The following is a 15,414-nucleotide window of genomic DNA, read 5'->3' as shown; positions in this document are numbered from 1 at the left end:
CTTTGAGCATCAGGGCATTTGCATCACTAGGCCTATAGTCTTAGGCGTTCACTGTATTATATACATTTTAAAAATGATCAAGGAAGACAAGCTTAGGCCTAGCCCCAGAAAAGAGAGAGAGCGATATGCTGGCAGCATGCCACCGATATTAATTTCTTTAAACTTATCAGATAGGCTGCATCTGCTATATAGGCATACAGAAGGATGAATTCTTACATTTTCTATTTGAATATTTTTTTAGAAAGATAAGCATGATATTGTTAGATTGTAGGAGTAACTCTGGGAGGCCTAAAACATTTCCTCACCTCAAGTTCAACTGACTTGAGATGAGGAAATGTTTTAGGCCTGCAGTATAATAGGCTAATAGCCACACCACACCAAACCTTCAAAGGTTTTCATCTTTATTAGGATAATATCAAAAGTCAGTCAAACCATTGTTTATAGGGAAAATACCTTACCCAACCAATGATAGCAATAGGTTGATGATATTTTTTTGACAACAGGCCTACTTATAACCCATCTTAAACTAAATATGGAGCACACAATTAAAAAGACAAATCTAACTTAATTTTGCCAACAAATGTCTCAACAGAATGAAACAACACTTTTTGCATATTTAAAGAGCTGGTTTAGAATAATAAATAGGCCTACAATAATAACAATGAAATACAATAATAAGGATAAAACAAATTATAAATACGAAATACACATTTTTGGACCTAAACTTCCCAAATTCCATCCTACCTGAATAGTGAGTTGCACAGTAGCCTGCATTTGGTCACACAAACACTCTTCTCATCTTTGTCCACTACAATATAAGAACTTGTCCATATGAAGGGTATTCCCCTTGTAGCAGGGCTCCAGACAAAAAAAAATCACTGGCACCAGCCATGATTTGGTCGTGTAGGCCTATCATCTTATAAAGTATTTCACAGTGCTTTATCAAAAAGTGTAATAGACTACTGAGATGGTATTGAAGAAATAAGTTGCTTCATCATCTTTTCATGTTGTGATACAAAAGATTTTTATGTGCAAAATGTGCAACCTAATCCAGTGATTTGTCATGCATTTTGGGTAAACAATTATGCTATTGTAGTAATGGGTGCGTGTTGGTGGCAGGGAAGTCAGGCGCAGGAGAATCAAACTTGGTAAAAACGGAGTTGTTTAATCAGTGCTTCACAAAACTCCAACCAAAATGACAAAATAATTTTAAAAAAGTGGGTACAGAACTCATCGCGCACCATCACATCATTCACAATCAAATCCGACAAGGACATGAGGGGAAACTGAGGGTTAAATACACAACATGTAATTGATGGGATTCGAACCAGGTGTGAAGGAAGACAAGACAAAACCAATGGAAAATGAAAAATAGATCAGTGATGGCAAGAAGAAGGTCGGTGAAGTCGACCACCGAACAATGCCCAAACAAGGAGAGGGACCGACTTCGGCGGAAGTCGTGACAATTGTTAAATTTTGTTAAAATAGGGCTCCCAAATGTTTTTTTTTGTTTTTTTTTGTTATCTTGTGTCGTGTGTGAATTTTAAACATGTTCCCTCTAATTCTCTCTCTCTTCCTACCCTCCCGGAGGACCTGAGCCCTAGGACCATGTTTCAGAACTACCTGGCCTGATGACTCCTGGTTGTCCCCAGTCCACCTGGATGTGCTGCTGCTCCAGTTTCAACTGTTCTGCCTGTGGCTATGGATCCCTGACCTGTTCACCGGACGTGCTACCTTGTCCCGGACCTGCTGTTCTCTCTCTCTCTACCGCACCTGCTATCTCGACCTCTGAATGCTTGGCTATGAAAAGCCAACTGATGTTTACTCCTGAGGTACTGTGAGGAGGCCAGCATCCCGGAGTCGCCTCTTCACTGTTGACGTTGAGACTGGTGTTTTGCGGGTACTATTTAATGAGGCTGCCAGTTGAGGACTTGTGAGGTGTCTGTTTCTCAAAGTTCGAAGCACAGAGTTGTCTGGAATGTCATTGTATGCTGTTGCGTTACGATTTCCATTCACTGGAACTAAGGGGCCTACCCCTGAACCGTGAAAAAGCCACAGACCATTATTCCTCCTCCACCAAAGTTTACAGTTCTCCTGGCATCCGCCAAAGCCAGATTCATCCGTCGGACTGCCAGATGGTGAAGTGTGATTCATCACTCCAGAGAACACGTTTCCACTGCTTCAGAGTCCAATGGCGGAATGCTTTACATCACACCAGCCAATGCTTGGCATTGCGCATGTTGATCTTAGACTTGTGTGTGGCTCCTCAGTTTTGGAAACCCATTTCACGAAGCTCCCGACAAACAGTTATTGTGCTGATGTTACTTCCAGAGGCAGTTTGGAACTCTGTAGTAAGTGTTGCAGCCGAGGACAGACAATTTTTATGCGCGTCTGGTTCTGTGAACTTGTGTGGACCACCACTTCGTTGGCTGAGCCATTGTTGCTCCTCGACGTTTCCACTTCACAATAACATCACTTACAGTTGACCGGGGCAGCTCTAGCAGGGCAGAAATTTGATGAACTTGCTTATTGGAAAAGTGCCATCCTATGACGGTGCCATGTTGAAAGTCACTTAGCTTCAGTAAGGCCATTCTACTGCCAATGTTTGTCTATGGAGATTGAATGGCTGTGTGCTCGATTTTATACACCTGTCAGGAACAGGAGTGGCTGAAATAGTTGAATCCACTAATTTGAAGGGGTGTCCACAAACTTTTGTATATATAGTGTGTATTTTTGTAATACTATCATGTAAACTAGGCATATGCCTCGGTGGATATATATATATATATATATATAAAATGGGTACACCATGTCATTTCAACATGGATAGTTGAGTAATATTTGGTTGAGATGTTGATCAATGAGATTACAACCTATATTCACCCACACAAAAAGCCAAAAGTTATTGCTATGCTTTCAACCATCTAAAAGCCCAACCAAATTCCAATGGAAAAACAATGTCTGCATTTTGGTTTAGTTGACACCCAAATATCTCTCACTGCGGTTTCAACCATTTAAAGCTGGCATATGTAACCTTTTGGGCGACCGACCAAATTCACATAGAAATTTCTATTATAGATTTTTCATTGAAAGCAAGTCTGAGAAGCGGTAGATCAGTTCTGTGTGCACTGTTTACTTTTGGTTTTGTACACCAGCTTCAAACAGCTGAAAATACAATATTTTTGGCTTATGGAAATAATATTTCACAGTGGTTTAGATGGTACAATGATTCTCTACACTATGCTTGACAATAAATCGTGTTAAGGAGGAAATCGACACCTTCGCATCCGGAATGGAGAATGTTTTATGTATTAACCGGTTCGGTGAGAACTCGATCCATTGGAATTAAGTACCACAAAACACGGAAGGGGATTTTAGAACTACTTCATATAAGGTCTGTTTTTGGCATAATGTTTTGATACCTGTGCAAATCTCTCTCGGAAAAGGTAACTGTTATACATTTTTCACCTGTAATCACCCTCCAAAAATTAAATGCTAACTAGCTGCTAATGTGGCTATCATACAGAACTACACATCCTGTAGCAAGGCACATTTCTCCATGCAAACTCATCGACAAGTAGCAAGTAACTTAGCAAGTAGATATCATTTTTAGTTTCTCGTGTAAATAATTTATATTGTGTATTTCTCGTGTGTATTCTTGTTTAGCATTTTTCTAAATACTTAGCTAGCTACCCTCGCATTTTTTTAACCTGGCCTTTGTAGCTAACCTTAGGTCTCTTCATTGATCAGAAGAAAGGATCGTTCTGTGCTATGTACCGGATTGTAACCACTACTCCAATAAGCAAACGTGCATTTTATATTTTTCCGACCTCTGTAAGCGAGAGGCGTTGCTGGATCTGTGTGATAGTAATATCTCTTATCCAAATTCCAATCAGCTTAACATGTCCTTTCCACACTCCGACAACTCTCACATCCACTTAGTACTATTCCCAAACACACGCAGCAGTCCCAGACTAGAGTGGTCCCAGACCACATAGACAATTCCCAGTAATGCCTATAGACTCAGTAATCTCCCTTATTACTCCATGTGCATCTTCAACGATTCTCTTGTCGTTACTTCCTATGCACATGCATCCCCAGCTGGTATGGCAACTGCTAGGCCTCCGACCGCAATGCACTACGGAGGGTAGTGCGTACATCACTGGGGCCAAGCTTCCTTCCATCCAGGACCTCTATACCAGGCGACGTCAGAGGAAGGCCCTAAAGACTCCAGCCACCCTTGTCATAGACTGTTCTCTCTGCTACTGCACGGCAAGTGGTACCGGAGTGCCAAGTCTAGGTCCAAGAGGCTTTTAAACAGCTTCTACCCCCAAGCCATAAGACTCCTGAACATCTAATCAAATGGCTACCCAGACTATTTGCATTGCCCCCCCTCTTTTACGCTGCTGCTACTCTGTTTATCTATGCATAGTCACTAATAACTCTACCTCCATGTACATATTCCCTCAATTATCTCAACTAACCGGTGCTTCCGACTTTGTACCGGTACGCCCATATATAGCCTTACTATTGTTCTTTTACTGCTGCTTTTTAATTATTTGTTACTTTTATTTCAATTTTTTTGGTTGGTATTTTTCTTAACTGCATTGTTGGTTAAGGGCTTGTAAGTAAGCATTTCACTGTGACAAATAACTTTTGATTTGACCATATTTGACCGACTGGCTCGATTCGGTCTTATGTTGCAAAATAGTTTTTTTTACATTGGATAAAGGTAGAGACTCAGAGCTAGAAAATGGTATATCATACACTGTAGTTGAGGAATAATGGGAAAGTAATTCTGCTTATAAAGTTGATCAATTTGAAACCTCACCTTTGAGAAAATGGCCCTCGAATTTTTTGGCACACCAACTGGAGAGCTCGTCTTTGTCTGCACCCATTCAGCATTGTTCACACCGTCATAAGCCCTAGCCCCATCCATCTGTTTAGGGATTCACATGTGAGGCCATGTACTAAACATCCAAAGATTTCAAGACTTAAGGCTGGTTTATACTACGGTGTGTTCATAAATTCAATCTGGAGTACCAGAGTGAGCTCAGAGTGAGCTCGTGGCATTCGTTAACTTAGAGCTCTGTGAGATTGTCCGTTTGTAAATTCAGAGCGTTTCACTCTCGAAGCGTTCAGAGCGCACAGCAGCAGTCAAGCACCCAAGCTAACTGGCTAATGTTGGCTAGCTTGCTAGCTACTTCCAGACATAAATGAGAGAACGAGCTCACTCTGACCATTTTACTCGCCCAAGCAGAGCAGGTTAGGCTGTTTTATGTTATCCTGGGCGTTGGTGACCATAACTGTGCTGCTGGAAACAATTGAATTATGCTTTTTTTTGCCCACGTTTACTGACACTGGCCATATTCAACGGGTGTTGAGCATTCGTATACTCATTAGATATCATGCACTCTAGCACACAGACAAGAGTGCTCTGAAATTGGAGTTCAAATGGCTTTCCTGTGAAGTGGTGATGTGCAACATACGCCTAGTTTCCTGAAACATGTCACATATGTATCTTCAATGGTTATTTTGTTGCTACTTGCTATACATATAAAATAACACCACATGCTCAATAACACCTTGTGCTATTTGTAGTGGCTGCAGACCACGTAGACCCTTTTTCATTAAATGCCTACAGGCAACTGTCTGCGGGGCATTCCATGGTACCATTACTCACCCTTGCTCTAGTCTTCTCAGCTTAAGACAAGTGAATAGTCTTCTAATAAGACTATGGGTACCTTTTCATGGTTCAGTTTTATTGGTTTTATTATTTATTTGGAAACAGATTCATTTAAATTGACTTACTGAAATTCAGTCGCTGTGTCCCTCAATTGTTCAGTGGATTATGTGCCTCCTCCTGGGCAGCTCAAAGTAAGAGTTTGGTCTGTACTGTTAAGTTCAAGTAGGTTCTGGTTTTGCTAGGGTGACGGGGATAGCATATGGGCATAAGCATTTACCTCAGATGCCAAAGGATTCAAATCCAGCAATAACATTTTCTTTTAAACTTATCCCAAACCTTAACCATTCAAAGTTAATGCCTAAACTTAACCTTCAACTTCGAAATGTAACGTTTGGGAAACATGGATGAATGCCTAATTCTGCTAACTTACCTAGTTAAATAAAATAAAAAGCTAGATGCAGAAATCAGTGTCTGTGGATCCTTTCCCCTTAATGTATTTCTCATGTCAGCCTGGCCCATCTTTTCAAGGAAACACCATTTATTTCAATCTCTAGTTGAGTAGAATAAGGAGTCAAATAAAATTTTATTTGAGATGATCCCAATAATATAGGTAGTTTAGTAAACGATGCCCCCTTCTGGTATATTCTACTGCAAACTGTCTGGGACTCATTGTTGTTTACCTGTTAACTTCTCAAATATATGACTTATTTAGTCAAAGACGTAATTAACTGCGATACACTGGTCTGAACTATATTAGCATAAGTAGGCTACACAGTAGTTGACTCAAAGAGAGAAAGACAATAGTTAAGTTTTTAACAAATTAATTTCTTCAAAAATTAAGAAGCAAGAGAGGGAGAGAGATTTCATTGTATTTTTTCACTTTCACTTAATCAGCTAGCGACTGCACATGGCTAGTTTAGCCTACTCAAACACCCAGCTCAACAGAGAGGATTGCTATGCTGGCTATGGCTATCCAACACTGGAACTCTTCCCAGGTAAGCTTTTGATTTGATTAATTTATTGGGGCGGCAGGGTAGCCTAGTGGTTAGAGCGTTGGACTAGTAACCAAAAGGTTGCAAGTTCAAATCCCCGAGCTGACAAGGTACAACTCTGTTGTTCTGCCCCTGAATAGGCAGTTAACCCACTGTTCCTAGGCCGTCATTGAAAATAAGAATTTGTTCTTAACTGACTTGCCTGGTAAAATAAAAATGCCTTGTTCTTAAAAAACTTGCCTGGTACAATCACTGCGTGATTGTAGTGGGTTCAGTAACATGTTAGTTCTAGTAGCTATGTTGACTTTAGCTAATATGGTGACAATGATGTAGGCTGTGTGGAGCGGTTATTGTATGAAGGTTTGGCTTGGAAAGTTTTTTTTTTTGTTGCCTGGAAACAGGCAAAAAAATATCCACAAGCGAAGGGAAAAGGTGAGGGGAAGAGAGCGAGTAGATGCAAGAAGAAATTATACAACGAGCAAAGTGATCATGCTGTTTGCAGTGGTAACAATACTTGAAAGTACTACTTAAGTAGTTTGTATGTATCTGTACTTTACTATTTATATTTTTGACTACTTTTACTTCACTACATTCCTAAAGAAAATTATGTACTTTTTACTCCATACATTTTCTCTGACACCCAAAAGTACTTGTTACATTTTGAATGCTTAGAAGGACAGGAAAATTGTCTAATTCACACACTTACCAAAATAACATCCCTGGTCATCCCTACTGCCTCTGATCTGGTGGACTCACTAAACACTTGCATAATTGACAAATTATGTCTGAGTGTTAGAGCGTGCCCCTGGCTATCCGTAAATAGAAATATAAAATGGTGCCATATGGTTTGATTAATATCAGGAATTTGAAATAATTTATACTTATACTTTTGATATCTAAGTATATTTTAGCATTTACATTTACTTTTGATACTTAAGTAGATTTAAAACCAAATACTTTTTGACTTTTACTCTTGTAGGATTGTACTGGGCGACTTTTACTTGAGTCATTTTTATTAAGGTGTCTTTATTTTTACTCAAGTATGACAATTGGGTACTTTTCCACCTGGCTGTTAATATGTGGCTGCTACGAAACTGTCTGTCACCCACTCACCTTGATTACTCACATTTTTTTTCTCTTGACCTGTGCACCTACAGTATGTTTTAAATGTGAATGTGTAGGCTAGGTTGTTGCAACCTCATGATGGGTATGGGGAAAATGTGAGTATTATGTAGTAGTCTAAACCTTTTGATGTTATATTGAGCTTGGTGAATGGAATATGAAGAAAAAGTATCCAATATGCTGTAATAGAAATAAGGCCATGCTCATAAAAAAAAAAAGTAATCGTCCTACCTCATCTTAAATTGCACCAACCGCAACAGAGATTATAGCCGGCTGCATAGATTCCCTTTGGCAGTAAGATGCTTTCAATGGTAGGCTATTCCCGTGTGTTTTGTCAATAATTAGGCCTATTTGTGCAATAAATATGACTCATCACTCTTTATCACTAGCCTTGTTTTCTTTGATTTAAAATACGAACAGTAATAAAATGTGTGTAAAAATCATGACTGGATATTATACTGTCACAGATGATGTTTGGTACTGTTTTATTGTATGCAAATTAAATATGATAATATGACATTTGAATATCTTTACAAACTGATATGAGCTTTACCCAATTATTGCCTTTACCACACAATCCATGTTTTTGCTATTCATTCATTAATAAATGTGATGTATTTATTCTGCCTCCACTTTTCTTTCTCTCCCACTATAATTTCTTTGTTTTCTTTATTTCCTAGGTCATGAAATAGCCATGATTTAAAGTAGTGGAACCTTTTCTTATCTAGACCAATTTCAAGGGGGTTTGTAAAGCCGTTGCATATAATCGAAAAGGCTAGGTGCTGCGTGGCCTTTGCTTGAGTTGAGTGCTATCCGCGAGCAGGAAGGTTTTGAAACTGTGCGAGAACTTTCACGATCAGAAAGGGAGGAGAAAGCATGGCTTTAAACCTTACCATCAACAGCAGCAACCCTCCTTTAGGTATGCGTGGTAGTATTGTTTTTTTTAAAGCTAACACTAAAATAAATGGATAAGAATATTTGGCTAAAAGGAAGCTAACTTGCTAGCTTACGTTAGCATGTGCTGTCTGTAATGACCGTTTATTACAGAAGGCTGGCTAGCCAGGCTTACGTCGTCGTGGCACAAATAAGCTATGCCCAGGATGAAGAAAATGTATATTTGATGTAACCAATAGATCATAGCTAGCTAGTTATTTTAATTTATCATTGCATGTTGTAACGATATGTTGTAAATGCCAGCTGAAAAAGCCACATTTACAGCTGATTATTATGTAGCTAGCTATCTGGATAATGTAATTATAACATTTGCTGCATTTATCTTGCAAGGTCTCAAAGCTAGCTACCTGGCTGCATCACTTTAGTCATTTCCCCTCATGATTCAAATGTTATTTTGTATTTTACTAAGGAGAGTTGTTGTGGCTTTGCAATCACTGCACTCATACCCCTGAACTCAAAAGCGCCATCCTGTGTGTCAGGCCGGTGTCACTGGCTGATGCAAGCGACATGAAAGAGTCATAAGGCAGCAGTGCTACGCTCTGAACCTTCTGTCTCCATAGTGTAAATTATCCTTAAGCTAGCTGGACTGTCTTTAAACTGGTTCATGCATTCGAATCATTATTTTCTATTGCACTGTACAGTGTCTTCAGAAATTATTCATACCCCTTGACGTATTTCACATTTTGTTACAAGTTTAACATGTTATTAGACATTTTTGCAAATTTATTGAAAATTAAATACTAATCTAATTTACATAAGTATTCACACCCCCAAGTCAATACCTTGTAAAAGCACCTTTGGCAGCGATTACAGCTGTGAGTCTTTCTGTGTAAGTCTCTAAGAGTTTTGTAGGATTGTGGATTTGTAGGATTGTGCAACATATGCCCATTTATTTGTAAAAAAAAAAATTCAAGCTCTGACAAATTGGTTGTTGATCATTGCTAGATTACCATTTTCAGGGTTGCCATTGTATTTTCAAGAAGAAGTAGTAAGTAAAAACTATAACTCGGACACTCAGGAACAGTCACTGTCTTCTTGGTAAGCAACTCCAGTGTAGATTTGTTTTAGGTTATTATCCTACTGAAAGGTGAATTAATCTCCCGGTGTCTGTTGGAAAGCAGACTGAACCAGGTTTTCCTCTATGATTTAGCCTGTTCTTCATGTCATTACATTTTGTTTTTATCCTGAAATACTCCCCAGTCTTTAATGACTACAAGCATACCCATAACATGATGCAGCCACCACTATGCTTGAAAATATGGAGAGTGGTACTCAGTAATGTCAGTTTGGATTTTCCCCAAACTTAACTTTGTCCTGAAATCCTGAATACAAGTGTCTTGTTGCTAACAGGATTAATTTTGGGGAATATTTGTATTCTGTACAGGCTTCCAGTCTGACAATTAGGTTAGTATTGTAGAGTAACTACGAAGTTGTTAATCCATCCTCAGTTTTCTCCTATCACAGCCATTCAACTCTGTAACTGTTTTAAAGTCACTATTGGCCTCATGAAATCCCTGAGTGGTTTTCTTCCTCTCCGGCAACTGAGTTAGGAAGGACGCCTGTATCTTTGTAGTGACTTGGTGTACTGATACACCATCCAAAGCGTAATGCTCAGAGGGATATTCAGTGTCTGCTATTTTTTTTACCCATCTACCAATAGGTATTTGTATTTTGTATTTACTATGGATCCCCATTAGCTGCTGGGGCTAGTAGCTTTAAATATAGACAAATGTCTGTTGACTTTTGCATATCGGTTTTGGGTGTCATCTGTATGTGAGAACATATAGTTGTGTGTGTTCAGTCTCTGGAGTATCACACACACAAACTTTGTATTTAGGGCTCTCTGTCAAGGAATGCATTGAATGCAGTGACAGGTGGGGTCATTCATTGCCAATTACATTGTGATTCCTCTCCTGCAGGGGCGCTGTTGACAGCAGAGCATGTGAAGGGCAGCGTGAACATGTCTGTGGAGGAGGGCAAAGACAACAAGCTCTGTGTCTCACAGTGAGTACACAACAGCCACAACGTCTAGAAATGTCAGTTTCTTAATGTTATCACGACAATGTGCCGTTGAGGTGTGAAGAGCTGATAAAGGAACTGTAATAGAGCCAGGACTTATTTATTTTACTGAAGCTTCTGCGCATGTGTGGATCACGTTCTGCGCATGTTTCTTTACTACTATTTCATGCACACATTTTTGTGTTCTCACTTTCAATCGTGAATGATAATTCAAGTTTTACAGGAAAAATGTTCAGTCAGTTTAATGGGGTTCTGCATTATGATCTTCATGAGCTATACAGTGTTTTGAAGTAGCCTACAGTGTTGTTTTGAATGATGTACAGTGAGCCCATTTTGAAGCAGACAGTTTTTTTTTTCCATTTTATATTGTGTATATAGTTGTGTGTGTATACGTATGTTTATATTAGAGGTCGACCGATTTATGATTTTTCAAAGCCGATACCGATTAATTGGCTGATTTCTTTTAAGATTTTTTAAATGTTTTAATTACAATTTATTTTATTTTTTTGTAATAATGACAATTACAACAATACTGAATGAACATTGAACACTTATTTTAACTTAATATAATACATCAATAAAATAAATTCAGCCTCAAATAAATAATGAAACATGTTCAATTTGGTTTAAATAATGCAAAACTAAAGTGTTGAAGATAAAAGTAAAAGTGCAATATGTGCCTTGTAAGAAAGTTAACTTTTAAATTCCTTGCTCAGAACATGAGAACATATGAAAGCTGGTGGTTCCTTTTAACATGAGTCTTCAATATTCCCAGGTAAGAAGTTTTAGGTTGTAGTTATTATAGGACTATTTCCCTCTACCATTTGTATTTCATTAACATTTGACTATTAGATGTTCTTATAGGCACTTTAGTATTGCCAGTGTAACAGTATAGCTTCAGTCCCTCTCCTCGCTCCTCCCTGGGCTCGAACCAGGAACACAACAACAACAGCCACCCTCGAAGCAGCGTTACCCATGCAGAGCAAGGGGAACAACCACTCCAAGTCTGAGTGAGTGACGTTTGAAACGCTATTAGCGTGCACCCCGCTAACTAGCTAGCCATTTCACATCGGTTACACCAGCCTCATCTCGGGAGTTGATAGGCTTGAAGTCATAAACAGCGCAATGCTTGAAGCACAACAAAGAGCTGCTGGCAAAACGCACGAAAGTGCTGTTTGAATGAATGCTTACGAGCCTGCTGCTGCCTACCACCGCTCAGTCAGATGCTTGTATGCTCAGTCAGATTATATGCAACGCTAGATAAACTAGTAATATCATCAACCATGTGTAGTTAACTAGTGATTATGATTGATTGTTTTTTATAAGATAACTTTAATGCTAGCTAGCAACTTACCTTGGCTTACTGCATTCGCTTAACAGGCAGTCTCCTTGTGGAGTGCAACGAGAGGCAGGTGGTTATTGTTTTGGACTAGTTAACTGCAAGGTTGCAAGATTGGATCCCCCGGACTGACACAGTGAACATCTGTCGTTCTGCCCCTGAACGAGGCAGTTAACCCACCATTCCTAGGCCGTCATTGAAAGTAAGAATGTGTTCTTAACTGACTTGCTTAATAACGACCGTTGCACTCCACAGGGAGACTGTTGCCTGTTGCGCGAATGCAGTAAGCCAAGGTAAGTTGCTAGCAAGCATTAAACTTATCTTATAAAAAACAATCAATTATAATCACTAGTTAACTACACATAGTTGATATTACTAGATGTTATCTAGCGTGTCCTACGTTGCGTATAATCTGACTGAGCATACAAGTATCTAAGTATCTGACTGAGCGGTGGTAGGCAGAAGCAGGCGCGTAAACATTAATTCAAACAGCACTTTATGTGTTTTGCCAGCAGCCCTTCGTTGTGCGTCAAGCATTGCGCTGTTTATGACTTCAAGCCTATCAACTCCCGAGATGAGGCTGGTGTAACCGAAGTGAAATGGCTAGCTAGTTAGCGCGCACTAATAGCGTTTCAAACGTCACTTGCTCTGAGCCCTGGGGTGGTTGTTTCCCTTGCTCTGCATGGGTAACACTCATTCGAGGGTGGCTGTTGTCGTTGTGTTCCTGGTTCGAGCCCAGGGAGGAGTGAGGAGAGGGACTGAAGCTATACTGTTACACTGGCAATACTAAAGTGCCTATAAGAACATCTAATAGTCAAATGTTAATGAAATACAAATGGTATAGAGGGAAATAATCCTATAATTCCTATAATAACTGCAACCTAAAACTTCTTACCTGGGAATATTGAAGACTCATGTTAAAAGCAACCACCAGCTTTTATATGTTCTCATGTCCTGAGCAAGGAACTTAAATGTTAGCTTTCTTACATTGCACATATTGCACTTTTATTTTGTTCTCCAAAACTTTGTTTTTGCATTATTTAAACCAAATTGAACATGTTTCATTATTTATTTGAGGCTACATTGATTTTATTGATGTATTATATTAAGTTAAAATAAGTGTTCATTCAGTATTGATGTAATTGTCAATAATACAAATACATTTTTTTTTTTATCGGCCAATTTAATTATCTGCCTTTTTGGTCCTCCAATAATCAGTATCGATATCGGCGTTTAAAAATCATAATCGTTCGACCTCTAGTGTGTGTATGTGTATAAACGTATGTATGTGTATGAGAAAGAGAGATATGCGGTGGTGTTTTTCTCTTACAGTAATGTTATGCTATTTTATTGTTGGATTTGTTATGGAGAATACTGTCATTATGTGGTCTTGCAGACATTGATTGGGTTTTGACACAACTTTAAACTACCACTATTTGCCAGAGTAGCCTGTTCTCTATGAGTGGAGCAGAGACTGTGTAAAGTAGAGAATAAACACATGCGCACAACGTGATCCGCGTATGCACACAAGCTTCAGGATCTTTAGTTCAGCCAGATAAGAGTTCAGTCTGCAGCCACGCTGTAGGAAGTGTTTTTTATAAGGCTTAGCCTTTGCAACGATCAAGTGTGTTGTCTGTGGTGTTTCTCCCCATCTCGCTCCCTTAGGTCAGTGCAGTTCAGCGATTTGAACTCCATCACACGCTACCTTGCCCGCCTGGCTCCCAGTCTGGGCCTGTACGGCTCCAACATGCTGGAACAAACTGAGGTGAGACTAGCACTGACCCCAACGCTTGGGCGTACCCAAAATTTACCCTGCATTATTAGCTTGAGCTACTGAATGGAAAACCTGAAGGGCAGAAGTAGTCCAGAGGCTGCATTCAATTCACTCAGAAAATCAACAGCTATTTAATCAATTTAAGGGACATAACACTCGAATCACAATTTGTCAGATGTTTTCTGTCCTCAAATGGCACACAGTCGCATGGTGCACATTCCGAAATGCCATGAATCTAGTTACAGTGCTTTCGGAAAGTATTCAGACCCTTCCCCCATTTTGTAACGTTACAGCCTTATTCTAAAATGGATTAAATAAATAAAAATCCTCTTCACAATATCTGATAATAACAAAGCAAAAACAGTTTTTTAGACATTTTTGCAAATGTATTAAAAATGAAAACAGATACCTTATGTACATAGGTATTCAGGTCCTCTGCTATTAGACTTGAAATTGAGCTCATGTGCATTCTGTTTTCATTTAATATCCTTGAGATTTTTCTACAAGTTGATTGGAGTCTAGAGGAAACCTGGCACTATCCCTATGGTGAAGCATGGTAGTGGCAGCATCATGCTGTGGGGATGTTTTTCAGCGGCAGGGACCTGGAGACTAATCATAGATCGAGGAAAAGATGAACAGAGCAAAGTGGAGATCCTGTATGAAAACCTGCTCCAGAGTGCTCAGGACCTCCGACTGGGGGTGAAGGTTCACCTTCAAACAGGACAACGGACCCTAAACACACAGCCTAGACAACCCAGGAGTAGCCTCGGGACAAGTCTCAGAATGTCCTTGAGTAGCCCAGGACTTGAACCTGATCGAACATCTCTGGAGAGACCTGGAAAAAAAATCTGCCTGACAGATCTTGAGAGGATCTGCAGAGAAGAATGGGAGAAACTACTCAGATACAGGGGTGCCGAATTATAGGCAATTAGCAAGACACCCCCAATAAAGGAGTGGTTCTGCAGGTGGTACCACAGACCACTTCTCAGTTCCTATGCTTCCTGGCTGATGTTTTGAATGCTGCCGGTGCTTTCACTCTAGTGGTAGCATGAGACGGAGTCTACAACCCACACAAGTGGCTCAGGTAGTGCAGCTCATCCAGGATGACACATCAATGCAAGCTGTGGCAAGAAGGTTTGCTGTGTCTGTCAGCGTAGTGTCCAGAGCATGGAGGCGCTACCAGGAGACAGGCGAGTACATCAGGAGACGTGGAGGAGGCCGTAGGAGGGCAACAACACAGCAGCAGGACCGCTACCTCCGCCTTTGTGCAAGGAGGAGCAGGAAGAGCACTGCCAGAGCCCTGCAAAATGACCTCCAGCAGGCCACAAATGTGCATGTGTCTGCTCAAACGGTCAGAAAGAGACTCCATGAGGGTGGAAAGGGGGCCCGACGTCCACAGGTGGGGGTTGTGCTTACAGCCCAACACCGTGCAGGACGTTTGGCATTTGCCAGAGAACACCAAGATTGGCAAATTCGCCACTGGCGCCCTGTGCTCTTCACAGATGAAAGCAGGTTCACCTTGAGCACA

General features: G+C 40.0%; 1 protein-coding gene across 1 annotated transcript in view; it reads left to right on the top strand.

The window, feature by feature from the left end:
* The first annotated feature begins 8,561 nt into the window (after nt 1–8,561).
* eprs1 (glutamyl-prolyl-tRNA synthetase 1) overlaps nt 8,562–15,414 on the top strand; it is a 76,641-nt gene continuing 69,788 nt past the window's right edge. Inside the window, exons 1-3 of the mRNA XM_024429699.2 lie at nt 8,562–8,719; nt 10,674–10,758; nt 13,778–13,877. Coding sequence (XP_024285467.1) covers nt 8,677–8,719; nt 10,674–10,758; nt 13,778–13,877 — 228 coding nt within the window. The 5' untranslated portion in view covers nt 8,562–8,676. The remainder of the gene's footprint in view (nt 8,720–10,673; nt 10,759–13,777; nt 13,878–15,414) is intronic.

Source organism: Oncorhynchus tshawytscha, linkage group LG08, assembly GCF_018296145.1.
Source record: "Oncorhynchus tshawytscha isolate Ot180627B linkage group LG08, Otsh_v2.0, whole genome shotgun sequence".
NCBI lineage: Eukaryota > Metazoa > Chordata > Actinopteri > Salmoniformes > Salmonidae > Oncorhynchus > Oncorhynchus tshawytscha.
This window is presented reverse-complemented; position numbering and strand designations above follow the sequence as displayed.